The 27,799-nt window shown below is 31.9% G+C and overlaps 1 protein-coding gene and 1 long non-coding RNA gene across 3 annotated transcripts in view; one reads left to right on the forward strand and one right to left on the reverse strand.

Moving 5' to 3' along the window:
* The first annotated feature begins 3,151 nt into the window (after nt 1-3,151).
* Nucleotides 3,152-27,799, forward strand: part of LOC114254856 (L-xylulose reductase) — a 60,446-nt gene continuing 35,798 nt past the window's right edge. For both annotated transcript variants that reach the window (XM_036282510.1, XM_036282509.1), the window contains exons 1-2: nt 3,152-3,303; nt 27,157-27,586. In XM_036282510.1, the coding sequence (XP_036138403.1) occupies nt 3,252-3,303; nt 27,157-27,586 (482 nt within the window). In that variant the 5' untranslated portion in view covers nt 3,152-3,251. The remainder of the gene's footprint in view (nt 3,304-27,156; nt 27,587-27,799) is intronic.
* On the reverse strand, nt 23,206-24,999 carry LOC118644301. The gene is made up of 2 exons (XR_004962106.1): nt 23,876-24,999; nt 23,206-23,786 (listed from the first exon to the last, which is right to left on the reverse strand). It is a non-coding gene; the product is annotated as an uncharacterized LOC118644301 (long non-coding RNA).

The following is a 27,799-nucleotide window of genomic DNA, read 5'->3' on the forward strand; positions in this document are numbered from 1 at the left end:
ATGGAACACGTTTTGTGAATAACAAAAACTGATATGCGACTTGTGAAAAACTATAAACTTATATATGTTGATTCAGATATTAAAACACAATATTAAAATGAGCAACAATCACACAGAGTATTTGACATTAATCCAGAGGAATTAGACTGAAAAAGGGCCGTTTTAGGAAAAAATTGGTAATTCAAGTTTGACTGTGCGTAAAGCACAATTAATGTGCGTACATTAAAACAGATACGTTTGCCACTCGCAAAAAGCTGGGGATTATTGCAAAATTACGGGTTAAAGTGAGCAAAAAGCAGTTTTTTGCTTGCGTCTCGTAAATTAAAAATGGAATCGAAAAAAATTTCGAATAAAAGTTGTAGGTATTAAGTAGATCTACAATAATAAATTTGGTTCATTAAGATCGGTTAATTAGTTTGGTTGTAAAATAGAAAAAATCATGAAAAATGGCAATTTTTTAAATTGTTCATAACTTTCTTAAAAATTAACTCAAGCATTTGAAATTGTAGGAAAATATAGCTTTTATAACAGTAAAAAAGTGTACCAAGTTTTATCAAAAAATATTAACAACTTTTTGAGTAATATCAATTGTTTATTTAAAACGTGCTCCACTAAAATTTAATTTCTACATTTTTGAGACCATGCACAAACCTGAACCAAAGTTTTTTCTCTTCTTAAAAAGTTGCAGTATGATATATTGGTATTGCTAAATGTGTGCAATGCAATTAAGTGCTTTAAATAAACGTGTAAAAAATAAATTTAATTAACAATAAAATAATTTTTAAAATATTAACGCTATCAAAATGAAATAAAATGCATTTAAAAGGTGCGATTTTTCTTTAAATTTTAAAAAAAAGAACATTGTCTTAGCTTGCTCAGGAGCCGAGATAATTTTTTTTCTTTGAAAAATCACTGTTGCTACAGTTATGAATATTAAGAGCTGAAATTTCGATAGCATTTTATGAAATAGTTAAAGTAGCCTTTTCCAAAAGTTCGAAGCGATTCATGAAGATTAACCACTATAAACGTGTTAACAAAAGCAGTATCACTCGAGAACGGCGGCCGAAGGCGCGCGCGCGAGCGCGCGCACGTTGCTGCTAGCGCGTGGCCAGGCGAGCGCGTACAAAATTGATCTGGCGCGTTCAAATTACTTCAATCGTTAATATCTCGGGAACTAAGCGTCCTAGAAAGATGATTTTTTTTTTAAACTGGGCTATCTCGACGAGACAAGATTAATGAGCTAAACTATTTTCTTATATCTCCTTAAATAAACGTTCTAATTAATTTTTATCTTTTTTAAATTACTTATTTCACGCGTTAAATATGTATAAATAATTTATTTACCTATGCGGCGTGTGCATATGCTCTTTGTTATTATAACTTAATTCTTTTATTACTCTTATTGTAAGAAATCTACGCTTTTTATTTCTTCTTTTGCATAATTTAGTACAATTAACGAACATTTATATCTAAAAAAAACTAATGTTATATTACTAATATTTAATTGTAGGTTAAGGTTTTAATAATAACATAAATGCAAGAATTATACTAAATTATGCAAAAAAATAAAAAACGTACACATTCCTTGCAATGAAAGTAATAAAAAGATTAAATTATAATAACAAAGAGCATATGCACACGCCGCAAAGGTAAATAAATTATTTATACGTATTTAACGCGTGAAATAAATAATTTAAAGAATTAAAAAATTATTTATTACGTTCATTTGAGAAGATATGAAAAAATAGTTATGCTCATTAATCTTGTCTCGTCGAGATAGCCCAGTTTAAAAAGAAACGTCTTTCTAGACTTAGTTCCCGAGATATCGACAATTGAAGTAATTTGAACGCGCCAGATCTATTTTGTACATGCGCGCCGGGCCGCGCGTCAGCTGACGGCGCTCGTGCGCGAGCGGCCCCGTCGGCCGCCGCTCTCAAGTAATACTGCTTTTGTTAACACGTTTGCAGTGGTCTATCTTCATGAATCACTTCGAACTTTTGGGAAAGGTTACTTTAACTATTTAATAAGACGCTGTCAAAATTCCAGCTGTTAATATTCATTACTGTAGCAATAGTGATTTAAAAAAAAAAAATTATCTCAGCTTCTAAGCAAGCTAGGGCAATGTTTTTTTTTTTGAAAATTTAAAGAAAAATCGCACCTTTCAAATGCATTTTATTCCATTTTAGCGTTAATATTTTAAAAGTGATTTAATTATTAATTAGGCTTATTTTTTACACGTTTATTTGAGGTACTTAATTGCATTGGACACATTTAGCAATTCCGATATATCATACTGCAACTTTTTAAGAAGAGAAAAAACTTTGGTTCAGGTTTGTGCAAGGTCTCAAAAATGTAGAAATTAAATTTTAGTAGAGCACGTTTTAAATAAACAATTGATATTACTCAAAAAGTTGTTAATATTTTTTGATAAAATTTGGTACACTTTTTTATTGTTATAAAAGCTATATTTTCCTACAATTTCAAATGCTTGAGTTATTTTTTAAGAAAGTTATAAACAATTTAAAAAATTGCCATTTTTCATGATTTTTTCTATTTTACAACCAAACTAATTGACCGATCTTAATGAACAAAATTTATTATTGTAGATCTACTTAATACCTACAACTTTTATTCGAAACTTTTTTCGATTCTGTTTTTAATTTACAAGACGCAAGCAAAAAACTGCTTTTTGCTCACTTCAACTTGTAATTTTGCAATAATCCCCAGCTTTTTGCGAGTGGCAAACGTATCTGTCTTAATGTACGCACATTAATTGTGCTTTACGCACAATCAAACCTGAGTTACCAATTTTTTCCCCAAAAAAGTCTAATTTCGCTGGACCAATAACTCAAAAACTAAGACTGAGCGGCGGTAACATGTATAGAGAAAAGTTGTTCAGAATAATGTCCCTGACAACATACATCAAGGTCATTGAAATTGGTGAGGTTACCCTTATTGTGCATAATTACTAAAAATGTTACCTCCATTGAGAAGAAATAGTATAGAAATAGTAAAATAACCGCGGAGATTGTGCAATAAAAGCAATAGCTTTATCAAAGCATGCTTTATCGTATGGTTGTGTTACTGTCTTCCTGCCGACGCGCGCATTAACGCTCTCGCAAGTCCCACTCTCACACATACTCATTAGAAGGAGAATCAGAAAGGAGACAAACGTATAAGAGATATCGCATGTGAGATTAAATCACATATTGCTGTACGAGTTTGTACGAGTTAGTAGTCGACCGACAACTATGAACATCAGTTTTGAAGGAAAACGCATTCTTGTGACTGGTGCAGGTCAAGGTACATTTTTTATAAATTCATATAATTTATAAATTTGTAAACTTTGAATTTAAATTTCGTGTTTATTTCTTCGCAAAAAATATTCTTCAGGATTGAAAAATCAGTACCATACAATCTTTCTTAAACGTTTTATGTCATGAGTTAATTATAATCTATCCCTGCCGAAAATGGTCGATTAAAAGCGATTAAAATAAGAAATAATCTGAATCGATCGGGATTTCTGCACCGAAAAAACAGTATTAAAACCGATTGAAAATATATCATATTCTATCGGATTAATGTAGGGTTATATACATCCACCTCAATCCGATATTATACAATTTCATTAAATCGGGTTTAATAATAAATGCCACATACAAATATCAAAAATTACAATTAGTACAAATAAACCGTTCAATGTGTCGTACATGGATAAGATAGAATCAGAAAATTATGTACACAGCTCAATAGTTCCCATAAACGATATCAAAAGCAAGGTTATTCATATAGATGTAGGATATCATAGATATTTATATGCAAACCTCCAAATATATTAGAAATTCAATAAATAAAACTTTCTAATAAATATGATTTTGTTTATTTATATATACACAGCAGAATATAATATTTATGACAAATTCGATTCAATTGCATTGTTAAATCCGATTTCATTTTTATCCGAGAAATCTTATAATTTGAAATTAAAACGAATTACTCTTGCTTAGACAAAATTGGATTCTTACTGCATTCAAACCAATTTAGTTATCACCGAAATCGGTAAATTATGAATTAAATCGGATTACAATCAACTCAATTAGTAAAAATTGGATATTTATTATAATGAATTGAAATTGCGGATTATTTTGGATTATATATCCATCCAATTATTTGTGTTTATTTAGATTGACAATAATCTGTATTAGAATATAATAATTTCGGATTAGAAATAATTTGCGAAACCAATATTAAAACTGATTGTAATTTGTTTTGAATTAAAATCGATTACTTTTTAATCTGGGCGCGGATTAAAACCGATTAAAGCGGATTATATTTTAATCGGTTTTAATCGACCATTTTCAGCAGGATAACTTAACCAAAACTTATATTGAGATCGAGAGTCACGGTGTTATGCCACCATTTTTATGGAAGAATAAATTTTTTCCTACATTTTAATATTGCATCTTTTTGTAGATTAGTGCGGCGATTGCAACTTTATTGCAAGAAATTTTTTTTGTTTTTAATTCCCTCTTGTAATATATTTAACGTTACAATTCAAATAGATAACGTGCACTAATAAACGGTCGATATTAAAAATATTTTAAATGAAAACAGAAACTCGAAAAAGATATAAGCTCAAGAAAGATATAAACGAGAAAAATATAATCAAAAACTTGAGACAGATAAAGGAAACAAGTGCAACCAAGGTAGCAAACACAAATCATTTTGACATTAAATTTTGGTCATTCCCTGACTATTATTGACATCACTAATTAAAGACTTAATGACGTTAAAATGACGGTCTAATGTCACAGACCATTAATGTCATAATAAAGACCACATTTTACCCTGGCCCAAAAATTTTTACAAAATCTTATAAAAATTTAAAAATATTCCCGTACGAAAAAGTAATACTAGCAATTAGTACTCAGTATTGAGTGTGATCAATATTAGGAGGACCATTTATTAGTGCACGTTATCTATTTGAATTGTAATGTTAAATATATTATAAGAGGAAATTAAAAACAAAAAAAATTTCTTGCAGTAAAGTTGCAATCGCCGCATAATACTCATGAATATTGTAGAATAGTCAGTACTGTGCCTATCAGTGCTTACAGTACTAGAAACAATAATATTCATTAGTACTTCAAAATATTGAAGTGGTATCAGTACTTTATCAGATTAATACTCGGAGTACTATCAGCGCGGGAAACGATATATAACACTCGTCAGTACTTTAAAATTTTTAACATTAATTTTATAAATACTTAAGGCAATATCTATGTACATTCTTATGACATATTACTTATGTCATATAATTCTTTTCAAATATTTGTTTATATAAGTTAATCTTATATAATTAAAAAGCAATACCAAAATTTTAATAAATTAAATAATTAACTTTAAGATCTGTTTAGTATATATCGTATAACAAATTAAAAATTTGTGATGTTTTTAATAAATTAATATAAAATTGTTTTACAACACTGTATAAAAACTTATAATGCAAATATAAAATTATAGTACGAATTCGGATTTAACTCCCAGACAGCACACAATATTTATAAAATATTTACAAAACATTTATAATATTTGTTTTAATATTTTTTTAATAATAACCAAAATACTTCATAAATATTTTTGTGATCTTAGATTGAACAAATATTTATCGTAAATATTATAAAAATATTTATGAATATTTACAATATTTATGTAAATATTTAAGAATATTTATGAAATATTTATGAATATTTACAAAATATTACTACAAATCTTTATTTTTTATTTACCATATTGTATAAAACATTTTAATAATATGTTAAATAAAGATTTTTATTAAAGCATAAAAAATTTTTATATAATATTTTGTACATTTTTTTAAAATAAATAGAAATAAATCTTTATGAATATTTATCATAAATATTGTGTATCTGTAACGTAATATAGGCGCATCACTAGCGTAGCTACGCTAGTGCTGCACTTATACTACGTTAGTATTAAATATAAATACAAAAGTACTGGATGAGTACTGGAAAGAGTACTAGACGAGTATTAGAATGAGTATTAGAGAGAGTACTTAATGAGTAGTGAATGAGTATTGGATGAGTACTGAGGAGCACTGACGAAATACAGGCTACTAGTACTTCAAAGATCAGTATAGTCGAATTTAGTAGTACTTTGAGTATTTATGTCTCCAGTACACACACACACACACACACACACACACACACACACACTTTCACCAATATTTTTTCCAGTATTAAAATCAATACTACTTTTTTATAAGGGTTACTACAACAAAATTCAAAAAATTACGTAATAATTTATAAAACTACGTGAATTTTACAAAAATTAACCAGAAATCTATAAAAATTTGCTATATTTGGAACACATTTGTAGTTTTATGTAATTTTCTAAGTATCCAGTTTAATTACATAAAAATACAATTAATAACAATATATAACACATTTTTACGCCTATTTAAATTACAGATAATTACAATTATTTATAATGTTTTACACAGTTTTATATGAAAAAGTACATTATATTACAAGAAAAGGTTATGAATAATAACACGCATTACATTGCAAATATCATAAAGATTTATATTTACACAATCACTTATAAAGTTTAGTGATAACATTCTGGCCATAGGAATCATCAAATGTCCCCTCGTAAATTCCGCTTTTATGTGTATGTACATAGGTGTAGGGGGAGCGTCCCAGATGCGCACAGTAATAAACGGACACAGACCAAACGGACACAGTAATAAACGGACACAGTAATAAACGGACACAGACCAAATGCGCACGGACCAAATGCAATCCATGTACATTGCAAGCAGAGTAAAGTCCACATAGGTTAGCAACTTGGACGGGGTGGGTGCGGAAGGGGGGCCGCAGGATCCCTTGCACCCCCCCCGTGTGTGTGTGTGTGTGTGTGTGTGTGTGTGTGTGTGTGTGTGTGTGTGTGTGTGTGTGTGTGTGCGTGCGTGCGTGCGTGCGTGCGTGCGTGCGTGCGTGCGTGCGTGCGTGCGTGCGTGCGTGCGTGCAAAGCATTCACTGCATCACATGGGTTTGCGACTTTCCGTGTGTGCATTTGGTCCGTGCGCATGTGCAGTGTGCGCATTTGGTCTGTGTCCGTTTCGCACTGTGTCCGTTTCGCTCTGTGCGTATTTGGTCTGTGTCCGTTTCGCACTGTGTTCGTTTCGCTCTGTGCGCATTTAGTCTGTGTCCGTTTGTTACTGTGTCCGTTTCGCACTGTGTCCGTTTGTTACTGTGTCCGTTTCGCACTGTGTCCGTTTATTATTGTGTCCGTTTGGTCTGTGTCCATTTCGCTCAGCTTGCTGTGTCCGTTTATTACTGTGCGCATCTGGGACTCACTCGGTGTAGGTATGTCTCATGTTTTATGGTATATATATGCCCTAATAGCCATAAGCTATCAGGATGCTGGCAGTATGTCAGCAAATTAAAACATGAATATCAAACAAATTCCTCTCCACTGCGTCCTTATTAAGTTTATTTTCTGACAGCACAATTTAACGTCATAATGCAACAGCAGAAACGCAGCAGAAATTATGCACGACCTGCCTTCACAATATGATGGCAGAAAGTAAGAATAAAGATACGACTTACCACAAGTTATTGAAAGCAAAAATGCAGCAGAATTCGTGCACGGCCTGCCGTTACAATATGATGGCAGAAACACTGTCATCCAAAGTCCCAAACCATAGTTTCATATACCGATCAGAGAAACAGTTACTTATCCAATTGTCAGCCGCCGTCGACGTTGCTTAAGACTACAGAATTTTGTATTTATTTAAAGGAATGTTTAATATTTTATTGACAAGTACATACATTCAAATATTTAACAGAAAACTATAAAATATTTATGAGTTACAAACATAACAATTTTTAGAATCTTAAAGAAACAAACAGTTTTATTGTTTTATGTAATTTGTAGTATTTTATGGGAAACTAAAAATAGAAAACTCAAAGGTCTGTAGTTTACATGAAAAGTAAATTTCAATACATTTCTACAATTATTTATAAATAATACTAGTATTATATAAATAAGTAAATATTTTAACTAATAAAATTTCGAATGTTTTAAAAAATATTAAATCCTTTAATTTTTTTGTACCATTTTTACAAAATTGTATATTTCTAAAAAATTGCTATTTGCAACAAATTTTTTATTTGAGAGAATTGTAATTTGTAGTTTTTTTTAATTTCTACAAAAAGTTGAAATTTTTATAAAACATTAAAAACTTCAACAAATTTTTATTTTTAGTAAATATTTTTACACTTTTATAGAATGTTTTTCTAAAGTTACTATACAAGTTAAAAAGAAAATGATACGCAAAAATATTAAAATAAATGTAATTTCAATACAATTTTCTGATAATATCAATAGTAATATAAGTTTAAAAATATAAGTATACAAATTTTTTTACAATCTAATATTATATATCTTTCCTTAATATTGTGAAAATTCGATTAAAATAGAAAGGGAAAATTTTACATGATGTATGTTATGATTCTATTATTATTTCTTGACGTCAGATCATGCAGTATTTTTGTTGTGTTTATACTGTTACGATTTGAGACGACAATACATACACGATTTTTGTCCCATTTTTGTCATTACCGGTATGCTGCTTAGGAAACTTGACTTCTAACAACTTTTGCCCATATAAAGTGACGTCATTCTTTAATTAATTTTTGCTTACTTCTTGTTAATAGAATCAGAGATGTCATTTACTTGCACATTTCGGGCTGATTTCGTTGTCAACGCCCACTGTCCTTCTCTCACCGCGCGTCGACCCGCAAGATGCCTATAAACAAAACGCGAGAGATTTTTCAGGAGCGTCACGCGTACTATACGTATGAGAGAATTGAATCCCCCTAAGTAACATCAAGTAACTGATTGGAATACATTTCTCTCATAAATAATTGCAGATTAATTATAAAAAATCTTTATTATTGTTAATAATATTTTAGGTATATAATTACTCTTATTATATCTTTCAATAGCTTTGTTATAATTTAATATTACAATTCTTATCTTGTGTATATTATATTTACAATATCTATAAATCTTATTTTATAAAATTTATTTTTTTAAATACAATTAATACACGTAGAAATATGTATTATATAATTATTGCATAATTGTAATTAAAACAATAGTTTCCACGTCACCCATGAGGTACTATTGCTGACGCGTTTTTTTAAAGTGGTTTCCCCATTAGGCCTACTCCATTGAAGGTAAGAATAATGAAAGAATGTAAAAAAATAAAAGAGCGGAAATTAAAGAAATAATAAAAAAATTAATTTGATTTTCTAGGCCGTTTACATGATTGTACAAAAGAGGGAATATCTATTGAAATACTTGAAGAACTAATTCGCATTTAATGAAATTAATGATGTATCACTCAAGGAAGAACGTTTGTCACAGTTTTTATGTTCTTTATTTTTGAAAATGAACATTCACATAAATATGTGGATCCAAACATAGAAAAAATTCAGAGACTAAAATCCTTTAGATTAAGATAATTTGGCACATTTAAAATTTTGAAAATTTTTACTCCATTTTCCGGACGCGTTTTGAACGTAACATCATTTTGCAAGTCGCAAAGTTCTTCTTAAAACTGTAAATCTTGTTCAATTTCCGCAGTCAGAGGATTTTCAAAGAGATTTAAATCCTTTCTGAGAGTTTCAAAATCATTAAAACGTGTATTAAATTAATTGATTAATGAATCTATCTGATCACATTCAAGAAACGGCCTAGAATGCTTAGCAATGAGAAGGAAAATAGCATATGATGCATTAACAGCTTTTGCCGAAGTTGAACTAGTTGAAGCATCATCATCATTAGAATTTAAACTTTCCTGATAAATTAATTTTAAATCTTCAATTAAATTTAACTTTTCCTCATCTACATATTTACAATATTCATTTAAATGTTTATTTTTATAATGTCTCTCAATAACAAATTTTTTTACAACAACAGGTTGATAACCACATAAAAGACAAATTGTGGAATTCTGAATAAATGCAAAGAAATTATTTTCCCAGGCCCTATCAAAGTTTTGTTCATATTTTTGTTCATTAGCCATTTTTTAGACTAGATGAGCAGATTACACAATTATTTACGCATCTAAGGAGGGAACACAATATCCATTTAAATCTATTTCACTGCACTCTAACAATAGCAATTAAAGAAGAACACAGAATAAAGAAAAACTTTTTGACAATATTAAAACTATCACACTACGGCAATTTTATGTCTGCGTTTCACAAAGCGTTTTAGCGCAGTAAACATCAACGGTAATGGAGATTGTTAAACAAGGGAGACGCAAAACAATTGAATATTGTATTCACGAAAAATGTTAAACGCAGTATATTTCACGAGGGAAATTTAAATACATATCCCTCTAGATGTATGAAATAAGGCAGCGAGGTTGTAAATTTTCAATTATTCACTGCATTATCCATTAAGAAGCATTGTGCGGAAAAGATATAAAATTGTGTACCGCTCTGAAAACTGTTAAAAATTGTGTACCGCCCTGAAAACTGTTACCAAAATTATCAATTTAATAAAAGGCGGTCACAAATTTCTTTCACATCGAAAATTTCAAAATTTTCTCGAAGAACATGATGCAATTTATACAAATATTCCACTATACTGTAAAGTACGATGGCTCAGTGCCGCGAAATGTTTAGAAAAATTCTTCGCGTTAAGAAAAGAGATGTTTCTTTTCTTGCAAGAAATTTCTATTGCAAAAGATAATGATATTAAATCTCTCCTTGAAGATACAGAATTTCTTTGTAAACTCGCTTTAATTATAGATTTGACAAATTATTTAAACATTTTAAATCTAAAGCTGCAAAAGCCCAACCAGGCAATATCTCAATTAGTCATATTGATTCTTTTCGTTGTAAATTACTATTATTAAAAAATCACTTGAAAAAAGATAGTCTTCATTTTTATCCCTCCTGTCAGATTCTCTTCCAAAAATACGGCGTAAATTGTAATTTTAAAAAGTATATTTATTTAATAGATTCATTAATCAATTAATTTAATGCGCGTTTTAATGATTTTAAAACTCTCAGAAAGGATTTAACTCTCTTTGAAAATCCTTTGACTGCGGAAATTGAACAACAAGATTTACAGTTTTAAAAAAACTTTGCGACTTGCAAAATGACCTTACGCTCAAAACGCGTCCGAAAAAAAAAAAGTGAAAATTTTCAAAATTTTAAATGTGCCAAATTATCTTAATCTAAAGGATTTTAGTTTCTGAATTTTTTCTATGTTTAGATCCATATATTTATGTGAATGTTCATTTTCAAAAATGAAGAACATAAAAACTGTGATAAACGTTTTTCCTTGAGTGATACATCATTAATTTCATTAATGCGAATTAGTTCTTCAAATATTTCAATAGATATTCCCTCTTTTGTACAATCATGTAAACGGCCTAGAAAATCAAATTAATTTTTTTATTATTTCTTTAATTTCCGCTCTTTTATTTTTTTACATTCTTTAATTATTCTTCCCTTCAATGGAGTGGGCCTAATGGGGGAAACCACTTAAAAAAAACGCGTCAGCAATAGTACCTCATGGGTGACGTGAAAACTATTGTTTTAATTACAATTATGCAATAATTATATAATACATATTTCTACGTGTATCAATTGTATTTTAAAAAATAAATTTTATAAAATAAGATTTATAGATATTGTAAATATAATATACACAAGATAAGAATTATAATATTAAACTATAACAAAGCTATTGAAAGATATAGTAAGAGTAATTATATACCTAAAATACTATTAACAATAATAAAGATTTTTTATAATTAATCTACAATTATTTATAAGAGAAATATATTTCAATTAGTTACTTGATGTTACTTAGGGGGATTCAATTCTCTCATACGTATAGTACGCGTTACGCTCCTGAGACAAAGTCTCTCGCGTTTTGTTTATAGTTATAAGAGACTTTGTCTCATACTTGGACATTGAGTGTGTACACGCACCGACAGTGTTATTACTCTCAACTTGAATGTTCGTCATCTAATTGAGTGTTAATTTCAATGTTAATCCTAAATTTAAGAATAACACTGAAATTAACACTCAATTAGATGGCAAACATCCAAGTTAAAAGTAATGCTCAAATTAATACTCAAAGCCAGCTGAACACTCTATAATTGAATGTTTATTTTAGATGTTCGTTTTATGTCCATTTCTACCTATGCAGATTAATTTTAATCTCGGTTGAACTTGCTTTTCTTGCTTTTGTTTTTATTTAACATTTTCTAATCCAATGTTTGAGAGTGCACACCCAATATTAAGTGTATATCTTCAACCGATAGATGTTGAGCGTACATCCCCAACGTTTCAGTGTTCACACATTATGTTGGAAGTATACACTCATTTATTGAGTGTTATATCCAAATGTTGAGAGTATACTTTCAAATATTCAGTATTTAAATCCAAACTTTGGTATGAACACTCAATCATTGGGTGTACACGCATCGGCAGAAATGGTGTCCCTCGGCGTAAAAATTGGGGATTGCACCGGTGTTGCATCCTTCACCAACGCCACACGCTCAAGAAGGATAGAGTTATGATAAGTAAGAAGATGTGATACCGATTCGCTGGTATCCATATCTGTTTCACTTGCACTCAGTATTAATGACGTCTTTCGCTTGCGTGCGAGTGAAACGGATATTGGACACCAGCGAATCGGTATCACGTCTTCTCACTCATCATAATTCTATCCTTCTTGAGCGTGTGGCGTTGGTGAAGGATGCAACACCGGCGCAATCCCCAATTTTTACGCCGATGGACACCATTTCTGCCGATGCGTGTACACCCAATGATTGAGTGTTCATACCAAAGTTTGGATTTAAATACTGAATATTTGAAAGTATACTCTCAACATTTGGATATAACACTCAATAAATGAGTGTATACTTCCAACATAATGTGTGAACACTGAAACGTTGGGGATGTACGCTCAACATCTATCGGTTGAAGGTATACACTTAATATTGGGTGTGCACTCTCAAACATTGGATTAGAAAATGTTAAATAAAAACAAAAGCAAAAAAAGCAAGTTCAACCGAGATTAAAATTAATCTGCATAGGTAGAAATGGACATAAAACGAACATCTAAAATAAACATTCAATTATAGAGTGTTCAGCTGGCTTTGAGTATTAATTTGAGCATTACTTTCAACTTGGATGTTTGCCATCTAATTAAGTGTTAATTTCAGTGTTATTCTTAAATTTAGGATTAACATTGAAATTAACACTCAATTAGATGGCGAACATTCAAGTTGAGAGTAATAACACTCTAATTAAAAGTAAATTAAAGAGCGAACACTCAAGTTGAGTGTTTACACTGAATTGAATGTTTACCCCTTGTCCTAAATTATACTCAACTTGAGTATTTTTTCAAGTATTATTTTTAGTGTTTTTTACGTAAGGGTGTGAATCATTTACTTTGCAAACGCGGTCGATCTCTTCTACGGGTTTTATAAATTAAGTAGACAATCGGCACCCAGCACTTAACCTAACTAGCACGTTGCACATACATATACATAACACCCCAATATACACCACATAAATTTTTGGAGAGCTTGTAACTTATTTTTTTTAAGAATTCTTTAAGATTTCCATAAAATTGACAATTTGACATTTTTTTGACTCCTTGTATGCAAAAGTTTTTGATCACCTTTGAAAGACGACTTTTTTTAACATATTAAAAAATGATCTTTAAAGACATCTTTTGTAAGTTGTCTTCAAGATATCAATTACATAACTTAAAGATATCAATTAGAGAACTTTGCTCATTCGAGTGAGATTTCTGAGCGCAGCCTTTTAGATACTGTATGTAATCTATAAAATAAGACTGTCAAGCGCGACGGCCCAGGTAGCAAGCCCACGTCATTTTGACGTCCCAAAATGGTCATATCTGGTCATATGTCGTCAAAATGACCATTTTTTTACATGACCTAAAATTGACGTCATGATGACGTCATTTTGAAGTCATATTTCAGTCATGATCTGACGATTATTTTCCCAGACAGCACACATCCAAAATCGGGACATAAAGACGTCATTAAGACGTATTTTAGACACGGTCTAAAGCGATGTCTATACAATGAGATTTAAGGCGTAAGGCATAAGCATATTATATAAGCATATTATATTTAACTTTAAAAGAACTTTTTTAAGAAAACATTTAGATATCTTGGAAATAATTTCAAAATGTTCAAATTAACCATTTGAACGCTTCAAAGTCTTAGTGCTAAATAGATCGCAATTTCCATCAAATTATAAAGGTTATGGAAAAAGTTAAATTTAACAATGAAATTAATAATTAAATAAGTTAATGCTATTTATTTTTAATATGTTTTGCAAAATTTAATTACTTTTATAAAAAATAATATAATTGCGACAGTTTATAACATATAGGTATATGTAGACAATAACAAGTACCTATATCGATGATTCAAACTGGCGTAGCAGATAGAGTACAAAGTTTGTAATCCTAAGGTCCCGGGTTCAAAACCTACCAGCGGCAAGTAAGAGTAAAATAAAATAATATAATTTAAATTTAATTAATAAATAAAAATTTGTCCCAAATTTAGTATGTACTGTTGATAAGAATAATAAAAAAAAATGAAATTTTTATTTTATTTTTTTATTTCTAGTTGCAGTTTAAAGATATCCGATTTAAGAAATCTTTTAGATATTAGTTTCATGATATCTTTCTGTTCTCAAAAAACGACGCATTGGTTAACATTCTGACATTATATGTTATCTTTTAGAAGTCTCTTTATGTTATCATTTTTAGAAACAGGATATCTTTTAGAGATCTTTTTGACAACATATTGTTCACGTCATTCTATGACGTCAAAATACGGTACATTTCATGACGTCAGGAATTTGTGACATTCAACCATCATTTTAACGTCATAAGGGCGTCATTTCGTGACGTCAAGAATAGTCAGTAAATGACCATTTTGGGACGTCAAAATGACGTGAGTTTGCTACCTGGGGGGAAGAAGCACAGTATCAAGAATATCAGCAACAGTAAAATCAAATTTATTTTTGTTTAATACGTTTAATGTTCTAAATGTGATGTTCTTTACAAAGTTTTTTTTAATACGTTTAATTTTCTAAATGTGATGTTTTTTAAATGTGTTACTCGACTTTAATTATATCAGAAGTTAATAGGAATCTAATAAAAATCTTTGTTTTCTACAATAAAAAATAATCATTTTATTGAATAAAAATTTACAATTCCATAAAATTTATTACCATGCATATATTTACTCAATGAAAAAATTGAATAAGCCTGAAAAGGATCCAACAAAGTTAGATTTACAAATTGTCTACAACAGATTACATACACAATAATAATAAGTTATAGAATAAATCCTTTTTTTTTTTTTAAGGAGAAATGTATTTATTTCAACTTATTATTATTGCGTATGTAATCTATTTCATGATTATAATCATAATACCTATACCGCAAACTAAAGGCAACCTAAAGATAGCTTTTTAGTTCTTTTAATGTTGACTTCCAGATAACTTCCATAGCAAAGATTATAAAAATCAAAAATGCTCATTCAAATGTCTAAAAGACTACTTTTTGAATGGACATTGGACATCTTTTAGTAGTGTTAAAAGATCTCTTTTAGATATTCCAATTAGCCTTAGATATTCCAAAAGACATCTTTTATCATATAAAAGCTATTTTAATGGAGTGAGTCCCAGATGCGCACAGTAATAAACGGACACAGCAAGCTGAGTGAAACGGACACAGACCAAACGGACACAGTAATAAACGGACACAGTGCGAAACGGACACAGACCAAATGCGCACAGAGTGAAACGGACACAGTGCGAAACGGACACAGACCAAATGCGCACAGAGCGAAACGGACACAGTGCAAAACGGACACAGACCAAATGCGCACATGGAAAGTCGCAAACCCATGTGATGCAGTGAATGCTTTGCACGCACACACACACACACACACACACACACACACACACACACACACACACACACACACACACACGAGGGGGTACAAGGGGGGCCTTCGGCCTCCCTCCCGCACCCACCCCGTCCAAGTCGCTAACCTATGTGGACTTTACTCTGCTTGCAATGTACATGGATTGCATTTGGTCCGTGCGCACGTGCAGTGTGCGCATGTGCAGTGTGCGCATGTGCAGTGTGCGCATTTGGTCCGTGTGCATTTGGTCCGTGCGCATTTGGTCTGTGTCCGTTTCGCACTGTGTCCGTTTCGCTCTGTGCGCATTTGGTCTGTGTCTGTTTGTTACTGTGTCCGTTTCGCTCTGTGCGCATTTGGTCTGTGTCCGTTTGTTACTGTGTCCGTTTGGTCTGTGTCCGTTTGTTACTGTGTCCGTTTCACTCAGCTTGCTGTGTCCGTTTATTACTGTGTGCATCTGGGACGCTCCCTTTTAATGAGCGCTTTAAGAGAACTGGGACAGGCTGCGACGCTGCGTTCCGTTTCACGCATGATCATGATGCACATACATGACGGTTAAATTATTCGTAGGAATATTTCTCGAATATTCTAAATATGTCCCATCATATATTCTATGAATATCTTTATCGTATGTATGTACATATAATGTTCATACACTATTCCAAATATTTTACGGGACATTTATGATTTGGTGAACATTTTTTTCTTATGGCAAATATACGGCAGTTTTCGAATACAAACGGAATATCTAAGGCTAACTGGGATATTATTAAAAGATGTGAAAAATAAAATTCTGTAGCTTTTCGGACGATGTTAAGCTATAAAAAACTATAGAATTTTGTACTTATCTGAAAAAAATTTTAATATTCTTTAGAAAAGTACATACATTCTAATATTTACAGAAAACTAGAAATTTTTATGAATTCCAAAGAAAATAATTTTTAGAATTATTTACAAAAAACAGTCTTGTTGTTTTATGTACAATTTGTATTTTATGCGAAACTAAAAATAGAAAAAACTCAAAATTCTGTAATTTACGTAAAAAGTAAAATTTAGTACATTTCTATAATTATTTGTAAATAACCCTAGTATAAGGAAATAAATATTTTAAATAATAAAATTTCAAACGTTTTTAAAATTTTTAATTGTATATTTTTTTAAAATCCTATTTGCAACAAATTTTTTATTTGAGAAAATTGTAATTTGTGATAATTTTTGTAGAATTTCTACAAAAAAATTTGATATTTTTATAAAATATTAAAAACTACAAATTTTTAAGGTAACCGGACAGAATTCTTAAAAAAAAATGGCGAAAAAATTTCTATAAAAATGTAAAAATATTTACTAAAAGTAAAAATTGGTAACTGGATAGAATCCATAAAAAATATTGAAGGTTGGCATTTTTCAAAGATCCCTAGATCTCATAGAATCCATAAATTAATTTCTGAAAGTTGATAACACTGTTGCGCGTTAAGAGTACGCAAAGGTGCACGGTCGTACGTGCGACAGTGACATCAATAGATGTCAAAAAGATAAAACATGTATAGTTAAATAATATTTTTATAAATAAATATAAATTTATAGCTTTTTTTTGGTAATTATTTAGAATAACGGACTACTTTTTGATATTAATGACCTTGACATATATTTCCTTACGGAAAAAACACTACAAATAATATTTTTAAAAAATATTCAAGTTGAGTATAATTTAGGACAAGGGGTAAACACTCAATTCAGTGTGAACACTCAACTTGAGTGTTCGCTCTTTAATTTACTTTTAATTAGAGTGTTATTACTCTCAACTTGAATGTTCGCCATCTAATTGAGTGTTAATTTCAATGTTAATCCTAAATTTAAGAATAACACTGAAATTAACACTCAATTAGATGGCAAACATCCAAGTTGAAAGTAATACTCAAATTAATACTCAAAGCCAACTGAACACTTTATAGTTGAATGTTTATTTTAGATATTCGTTTTATGTCCGTTTCTACCAATGCAGATTAACTTTAATCTCGGTTAAACTTGCTTTTTTTGCTTTTGTTTTTATTTAATATTTCCTAATCCAATGTTTGAGTGCACACTCAATATTAAGTGTATACCTTCAACCGATAGATATTGAGTGTACATCCCCAACGTTTCAGTGTTCACATTTTATGTTGGAAGTATACACTCATTTATTGAGTGTCGTACCCAAGTGTTAAAAGTATATTTTTAAATATTCAGTATTTAAACCCAAACTTTAGTATGAACACTCAATCATTGGGTGTACACACTCAATGTTCGAGTATAAACACTCAATCTTTAGTGTAAATACTCAAGATTTGAGCGTATACACCTAAATTTGGGAGTAAACTCTCAAAATCAAGTATTAACACTCAATTTTGAGTGTAAACTCTTAAAATTAGACTGTTTTTTCCGTTATTAGAGTTATTAAGGTCATCATCCTGAGTACCCAGATAGCACAACGAATTCAAAAAGGATTCTTTTTGGACACCTAAATTTTGAAATAAAGTCTATTTCTAACCCATTTCTGCACCAAAAAGATTCTCAAGAGTTCAAAAAAAGTTCTTTTGTATGTCACCAATTCTGAGCCCCTTTTGTAATGCATATAAAGTTCATTTTGTGTTCTATAAGAATTTGCATTTAATTTATTTTTTAATAGTATTCTAATGGAACTTTACCGAGATACTTTTTTGAATTTATTATGATTTCTTTTATAGTACAAAAAGGAATTGCTTTTTAGTATAAAAAAGGATAATAAAGGATTTTTTGAAATATAAGAAATGTTAATTTAAAAATATACTGCTACAAAAATAGAGAATTTAGTATATTATTATTACGTGAGAGCTCTCTTATTGTTACTATACATGTATAAATTATGTATAAAATTTTCGCATATTTTATTGCAGTATATTATTGAATTAACATTTCCTGATTTTATATAAAAATAATGTACTTTTTTACAATCTTTTTTACAAATTTTTTATTAAACGCGTTATTATATGTTTATTACAGTAAAAAAAATATTTATTTAGTTATATATCAAATTTATGACAAATAATATATACATATATATATACAGGTGTTCCAGATTAACCGGAGGAGCCGGCATGTACGTGTATGTATATATATACAGGGTGTTTGGTAAAGATTTATGCAATTTTTATAAGCAGGTAGAGCGCATTAAGCTGAACAGAAAAGTCTTCATCGTTTTTCCATTTTGGCAATAGTTAACGAGTTATAGACTTGTAAAATTTTCTGTATTAGCTCGGCCTACCGGCAAATGCAAGCGCGCTGAGCGCCCGGCTGCGGCGGCTGCCCCTCCCCAGCGCTTGAACCTTAAGATAGCTAGGCGCGTAGGGGGAATTGTTACAACAAGCGACAATTGCTACGCACAAGCGACACGTAACGCTAAATTTTCCCTTCGAGTTATGATAGTTCCTATTAAATGTTTGAAAACTTTTAAAAAATTTTAGTATGAAATCACTTCTTTAAGCATTACAACTGATATTTTTTGTATACATGTATACATACACACATACCTTTTGTCGTTAAAAAATTTTATTTTCATTAAAAAAGGTAAGGAACTATGATAACTCAAAGGGAGAATTTAGCGTTACGCGTCGCTTGTGCGTAGCAATTGTCGCTTGTTGTAACAATTCCCCCCGCGCGGATACCAATCTCAAGGTTCAAACGCTGGGGAGGGGCGGCCGCCGCGGCCGGGTGCTTGGCGCGCTTGTATTTGCCGGTAGGCCGGGCTAATACAGAAAATTTTACAAGTCACTAACTTGTTAACTTATTGCGAAAATGGAAAAACGGTAAGATACTTTTCTGTTCAGTTTTATGCGCTCTACCTGCTCATAAACATCCTATAAAAAAATACCAGACACCCTATATATACATATATATATGTATAAATACATATTATGCTTATATACACATTATGTATTATAAATATAATTTAAACATTGTATTTAGACTCGTAGAAAAATATGTGCAACCTCAGGTTTTTCTCTGATTTTATATTCTATTAGGGATATGTTCGAGGAGACGCTATTAGCGCTGTGAGCATCAATTTATTCTTGTTCTACTTTTAATAAGCAATGAAGATGGTCTGATGCTGGTAGCGCTAATAGCGTCTCCCCGAACGCACCTTTGGAAGACACGTAGACACTCTGTTTTCTTTTGACAGGTTAGGTCGGCTAGGCTTTCTCTGTCAGTTATATCTATCTTCCTCTCTCATACTTCCGGTTATACCCCAAGCGATGGCAGCCAATCAGAAATCGTTAACGCATCCGCGAATCTCTGTTATAGTATCTCTAGTAAACACGTGTTGTGTATTCGTCGAGTAAATACGTGTTTCTTTCTTCGAGTAATTTTGATGTGCCGAGTGATTAGTAATGTTTAATAGTTAAATGTTTCATACTATTTTTTTGATGTGTAAATAAATTCGATCAAGTGAGTGAACAGTGTGTGTGTATGGCTGTGTGAACAATCAATTGATTGCGGAATGGTACATGCGTAAACAGGTTCGAACAGGTCTCTGCCCCCTCTTTCTCCTCTCAGTCTCTCTCTCTCTCTCTCTCTCTCTCTCTCTCTCTCTCTCTGTCACCTATTCATTTCTTCCTTTATTATTACATAATATTCGGTTGATTCAAAATGCTAAATACCATCGTTAAAGATAATTGAGATGATTATCGATTATTGAGCGCAGCAGACGCCTCGCGGTGCTCGTGGTGCCCGCGAGCAGCGGTGAGTTGTGCCATCCCTGCTTACCTCTTATATTTGATTCAGGATACGTAAACTATTTCTTATTATATCTAGAAATCTAAGTTCTGGATAATTTTTTGCGAGAGAAAAAGTTGACTCAGAATATTCCCAGTGAACACATTTTATAGCGGCAATATAACATGGAAGTTACAAGTAATTTAACATTGTTATTCTTGTGATATGTAGGTGCTATGTGACATGGAAATAACCTGTTACGTAATATTTGTTATACGCAAGGGATATAGCTGTTGTACATCGTTTTGGCGTTACAGTTATTCAACAAAAATTGTATAATCGTAACATAACACGTTCGTATCAATGTTATTACGGAACGATGCGTCATAGTTAACTCAGAAATCAGACAACATTATAACATCCTGAATGATAGATCTATTTGATAATAAAAAAAATTATTATAAAGATAATGTTTTCAAAAATAACGGTTTGTCTACAATTACTGCGCACAAAAAATGCACAAAATCGAAATTCATCATGTGCCGCAAAAACAGAATAATAAATGTATACTATTCAATTTTTCTTAGAATTACGATCTATATAGTTAACCATCTAATTAATTATTTGAACGCTTCAAAGATTAGTGCTAAATGGATCGCAATTTCCATCAAATTATTAAGGTTATAAAAAAAGATAAATTTAACAATAAAATTATAAGTAAATAAATTAATGCTATTTATTTTTAATGTTTTGCAAAATTTAATTGCTTTTATAAAAAATAATATAGTTGCGTCAGTTTATAACATATAAGTATATGTAGACAATAACAAGTACCCATATCGATAAGTCAAATTGGCGTAGCAGGTAGAGTACAAGGTTCGTCATCCTAAGGTCCCGGGTTCAAACCTAGCCTAGCAGCAACAAGTAAGAATAAAATAAAAAATTACATAATTTAAATTTAATTAATTAATAAAAATTTATTCTCAATGTAGTATGTGCTGTTGATAAAAATAATTTTAAAAAAATGAAATTTTTATTTTATTTTATCTTTCTTTGTAACTGTTGTGTAACGGTTAGATAACATGTAATTATAACATGTTATATTGCTGAGTCGGAAATTGTAACTTACATGTAAGTTACGTGTAATTTCAAAGTAACGTAACCTGTTATATTCGGTTACATTGCTGTTACACTGCTGCTATATTACTGTGTTCACTGGGTTACTACGAATGTTTATGCAAGGACATATAGTTATTTTGAATCACCCTGTATATATATATATATATTGAAAAAAATGTAATATATTCAATAAGATATGTTGCGAGCTGCCAACTACAGATATACTCAACACAATAATATATGCTATTACAATATCATGTACTTGCATTAATAGCAAATATTATTGTATTGAGTACTTTATGTAGTTGGCAGCCCGCAATCACATATGTTATTGGCTATATTTTACTTTTTTCTGTATGTGTACGTGTGTGTGTGTGTGTGTGTGTGTGTGTGTGTGTATTTTTTTTCTTCTATTCTAATAAGATATGGAAGATGGAATTTTAAAACATATCTAGATAACCAAATGCCTTGATATTGGAATCATGTTACAATAATCGTTGCAGCAACTAATTTAGACTAATTTGGAACAAAGTGAGACAGCATTATGTCCCTGTTAGGTTGAACTTATATAAATTTTTTTTAACAACAGTAAATTGATATCAACGTATCAGCATCAATTTGTTATTAAACATTCATGACTGTTTTTTTTATGTCTTCAACTAATTACACAGTCTCAGTATAAGCAATCATGTTGCCGAATTCGTAATGTCTTTTCGATATCAGCAAATGTATAGCAAATATTTAACAGCACATGTAATACGTTAATTTGCTTAGAATGAAACACATTAATGGTTATCTGGGTATTAATATATACTACTAAAAAAAAAATAGAGAACACTTTTTGTATACCAAAAATTTAGCCTATTTTCAAACTGCTGCAACTTAGCGAAAAATTATCGTAGAAACAAATCCAAAAAGCGTTTTAAAGCTTGAAACTTCTTCTTTCGAATGCTTTTTAACGATTTTAGTTATCTTTTTTTTTACCAACGTGGCACAATGATGAAGCTTGACCTGTTAAAATGAAAATTTTTTCTGCAAATTTACTGCGCTGCATCTCGCGTGAAAAAAAGCCGCTAACCTCGCACACGTCAACACGTCTCTAACCTCGAACTGTCACTCGATCGACACCAGGGGCTGTAATCTCTTATGTATTTTTCGTGACCAGCGTTTGTTGCGCCACCGCTGTAAGCGAACCCGCCGAACCGAACTAAAATGCAATATGGCCGCTCTTTCCCCTTTCACCTCACTCCCCTTCCCATCCATTGACCCGTACGTACACACATGCACATACATACACATTCAAATTAATATTTAATAAATTTTTTGAACTTATTTATTTTATGGAACCATTACATGTTTTTATAATAGAATTACATTCTATGTGACAGAGCACCTTATTCTCTAAATCACGTTGTTTCTCCTCCAATACAATTTTCTTGCTTTCTTATGCTACAACATACTGGAAAGTAGTTTGCATTCAAGTGATTTGTCTTGACACCCATTAGCTTCGACAAACGATGACCAAAGTTCAACTGATTGTAGCCTCTTTCTTACGTTCATGTGGAATCAGCTGCTTCTTCGTAACTTAGGCTGCGTTTCGATATTCACTGCCAGTACTGAAAATCTATAGTTTATGTCACATATACTGTAGATTTTCAGTACTGACAATTAATATCGGAACGCAGCCTTAGCCTGTTGCAAGTTGCAAAGGAGCAGCTGATTCCACGTGGACGTAAGAGCCTACAATCAGTTGAACTTAGGTCATCGTTTGTCGAAGCTAAGTAATGTGATCACAGATTGCTTTTTCTTGGTTGTAGCTCCCTCATCTAACTCCTCTGACAGCATCTTTATTCTATATGGTGTCGAAGGCTGGTGTACACATAAGAACAGCTACTGGTGTCTAAAAAAAGAAGTCTCTTTATACCATACCACAAATTAAATCGCAGCGAGAAAAAAGCTGTTTCTGTAAGCGGAATTGCGATTACATACCATCAGTTTTAAATTATTCCGTTCGTAAGAAATAACCTCCTTCTTCGCTCGTAAGCTTTGCTTCACTTTGCTTGTTGAACGGAACTCATTACTACGGCCATGTTGATTTTAGACGGCCATATTGCATTTTAGTTCGGTTCGGCGGGTTCGCTTACAGCGGTGGCGCAACAAACGCTGGTCACGAAAAATACATAAGAGATTACAGCCCCTGATCGACACGCGGCGGCGCGGATTCGATTATCTTCACCAATCACGATACACATGGTGCGTTCCGTTTCATGGCGCATGGTGCATCGTTCATCCTTGTTGTCAAATGTGTGAGCACAAAAAATAAAGGAGGATACAACAGTACAAATCCCCACCATTCGTCCTAGGCGCCGGGCGACGACGATAATAATGATGATGACTACGACGTTTCTTAAACCAAATTTACTCTTGAGCGAAAAATTCTAATCGCGATATCTCCGCTCGTAAGTCATATAGCGGAAAAATAAAAACACTTTTATTATATAAATCGGATGTAAGCTATCCATTAAGCCTATTTAGAAATCAATCAATTAAGTCGTTATTGAGATCCGATAACTACGGTCTTCTCGCAAACGACGTCTCGCGTAAAAGAAGCACGGTGGTGCCTCGCTGCGCATACACTTAGCGCGAGGCACTACCGTGCCTCTTGATCATAGAGTATGTATCTTAGAGCGGGAACTTTTTCCTTTAATTTGAGTGGTTGTTCATTGCTGTACGATTTTTTTTGACCGAGTTATTGAGATTTTAATAAAAAATGCTCATTTTGACTTTCATCGCTTGTTACTCATGAAATCAACGTACAGCGCTAAAAAAAAGCGTTGGAAAGCTGAAAGTTTGCACTTTTGAATGCTGTTATCAATTTTTCACAGATTTACTTTTTCTAACAACAAATCGCGTTCAAAGATTACGTAAAAAATCGCATATTTTACGGTTTTCATTTAGTTCAAGGTATTGTTGTGAAGAAAGATTCAATCACATCGCTAAAGCAAAGTTTTATAGTACGATTACTCCCCAGTAATAAACACTAACGTTCATGAAATAAAACATTTGTATTCCACGTGTGTATCATTCTTGAAATTGCTGAAATTGGTTAAAACATTTTTTCAACAAATTTTCTACACCTTTTTGATCAAGTTACAAAGTCAACCTTACATTTCTTTGTAAACGATACTTACCGCCGGCATTAGCGTTATCCAATGTGCACCACGTAGAAGATGCCGGTTGGATTGTGCACATCGCACGCGCTCGCGTGTGCGTGTGTGTGTATGTGTTTCACAGCAAAGGTAAGAACCTCGCGCGCTTGCGGCTGTTCCCTGCGACTTCTTAAACATCGTTTTATGTTGTTTCAAATGCGTTCAAATGTCTACGCGGCATTTTGAGAATTTCGTATACAAGCTCAATACTTCAGGAGAATCGTCTGTGTTTGTTAAAACATTTGTTTTAAAGCTTCTATACATAAACATTACATGTAAACATTACGAGTACGCACTTACTCACATACATACCGTAATGTTTACAAGTAATGTTTACGTACAAAGAGACTTTGAAATAAATGTTCAGTACACAGACGACTCTCGTAGTGTATTGAGCTCGTATACGAAATTTTCAAAATGCTGCGTAGACATTTGCCTGCAACAGAAGTTGCACAAATAATCGCACTTTTTAAAGGTTTTCGCGTGCGTTATGTAGTGCATCATGTTGGTGTGTCTATCTCTGTAATGAGTAGAGTTTGGTCACGATATCAAGACACAAGACGTTTTACAAGACCGAAGACAGTGGTCGTTGTCAAATAATTACGATCTGACAAAATCAAGACACCGTTCGCTACGCTTTGCAAAGACGGACAATTACTGCAAGAAATATTTGCAATGAATTTCATTTACATAATGTATCTAAACAAACGATTCGTAATTGTTTAAGAGAAACCGAGAGTCGTCTGTATACTGAACATTTATTTCAGTCTCTTTGTACGTAAACATTACTTGTAAACATTACGGTATGTATGTGAGTAAGTGCGTACTCGTAATGTTTACATGTAATGTTTATGTATAGAAGCTTTAAAACAAATGTTTTTACAAACACACAGACGATTCCCGTGGAGTATTGAGCTTGTATACGAAATTTTCAAAATGCCGCATAGACACTTGAACGCATTTGAAACAACATAAAACGACATTTAAGAAGTCGCAAGGAACAGCCGCAAGCGCGCGCGTGACGAACCGCGAGGTTCTTACCTTTGCTGTGAAACACATACACACACACGCACACGCGAGCGCGTGCGATGTGCACAATCCAACCGGCATCTTCTACGTGGTGCACATTGGATAACGCTAATGCCGGCGGTAAGCGTCATTTAAAAAGAAATGTAAGGTTGACTTTGTAATTTGGTCAAAAAGGTGTAGAAAGATTGTTGAAAAAACGTTTTAAGCAATTTCAGCAATTTCAAGAATGATACACACGTGGAATACAAATGTTTTATTTCATGAACGTTAGTGTTTATTACTGAAGAGTAATCGTACTATAAAACTTTGCTTTAGCAATGTGATCTTTCTTCACAACAGTACCTTGAACTAAATAAAAACCGTAAAATATGCGATTTTTTATGTAATCTTTGAACGCGATTTGTTATTAGAGAAAGTAAATCTGTGAAAAAATTGATAACAGCATTCAAAAGTGCAAACTTTCAACTTTCTAACGCTTTTTTTTTGAGCGCTGTACGTTGATTTCACGAGTAACAAGCGATGAAAATCAAAATGACCATTTTTTATTAAAATCTCAATAACTCGGTCAAAAAAAATCGTACAGCAATGAACAACCACTCAAATTAAAGGGAAAAGTTCCCGCTCTAAGATGCAAGTAACAAAAATACTCTATGATTTTTTTTCGCGAGATGCAGCGCAGTAAATTCGCATAAAAAATTTTCATTTTAACGGGTCAAGCTTCATCATTGTGCCACGTTCGTAAAAAAAAGGTAACTAAAATCGCCAAAAAGCATTCGAAAGAAGAAGTTTCAAGCTTTAAAACGCTTTTTGGATTTTGTTTCTACGATGATTTTTCGCTGAGTTGCAGCAGTTTGAAAATAGCCTAAATTTTTGGTATACAAAGTGTTCCCTATTTTTTTTTTGAGTAGTGTATATTAATGTGCATCACAAGAAAAACAAAACAATTTTTTAGTAAATGATAAAAATTAACGTATAATTACTGGTACATACAATAGATACTTATTTTGTAATAAATTTATTATAAATGTGCAGGGATTGGAAGAGATTTAGCCCTTCGTCTTTCTAAATATAAAGGGCAGGTGTTTGCGCTTTCAAAAACGAAAGAACACTTGGATAGTTTGATAGCAGTCGATCCGAAGATTCAACCTATCTGCGTCAATCTTCGTGACTGGGATGCGACTAAAAAAGCTGTTCAAAGTATTCTACCAATCGATCTACTGGTCAACAATGCTGCTGTCGCGTGCCTTTCACCGTTCTTGGACATCACACCCGAAGAATTTGATCTAACCTTCGATGTTAATGTGAAGGCTGTATTGAATGTCTCCCTGGTTGTAGCCAAGAGCATAATCGAGCGCAAAAGCGGCGGCAACATTGTAAATATATCGTCGCAGGCCGCTCAAGCGGCATTGAAGGATCACACCATTTATTGCTCGTCAAAGGGAGCCCTCCACATGTTGACAAAGTAAGATAATTAATATCGTTGTAAAATGAGAACTTAATATTTAATCGACGCGTTTGATAATTAAATAGCAAAGTTCGCAATTTGTCACGAATCAATGTAGTTGTAAAAATGCGGGATGTCTGTTGAAGGGAAAGAAAGAAAACAACTAAAGATGTTTCTACAAATTTGGCACCAATTTTTGTAACCAGTTTAAGAAAAGTAATCCAACTAAAT

The sequence above is a fragment of the Monomorium pharaonis genome, chromosome 2 (genome assembly GCF_013373865.1).
Source record: "Monomorium pharaonis isolate MP-MQ-018 chromosome 2, ASM1337386v2, whole genome shotgun sequence".
Classification (NCBI taxonomy): domain Eukaryota; kingdom Metazoa; phylum Arthropoda; class Insecta; order Hymenoptera; family Formicidae; genus Monomorium; species Monomorium pharaonis.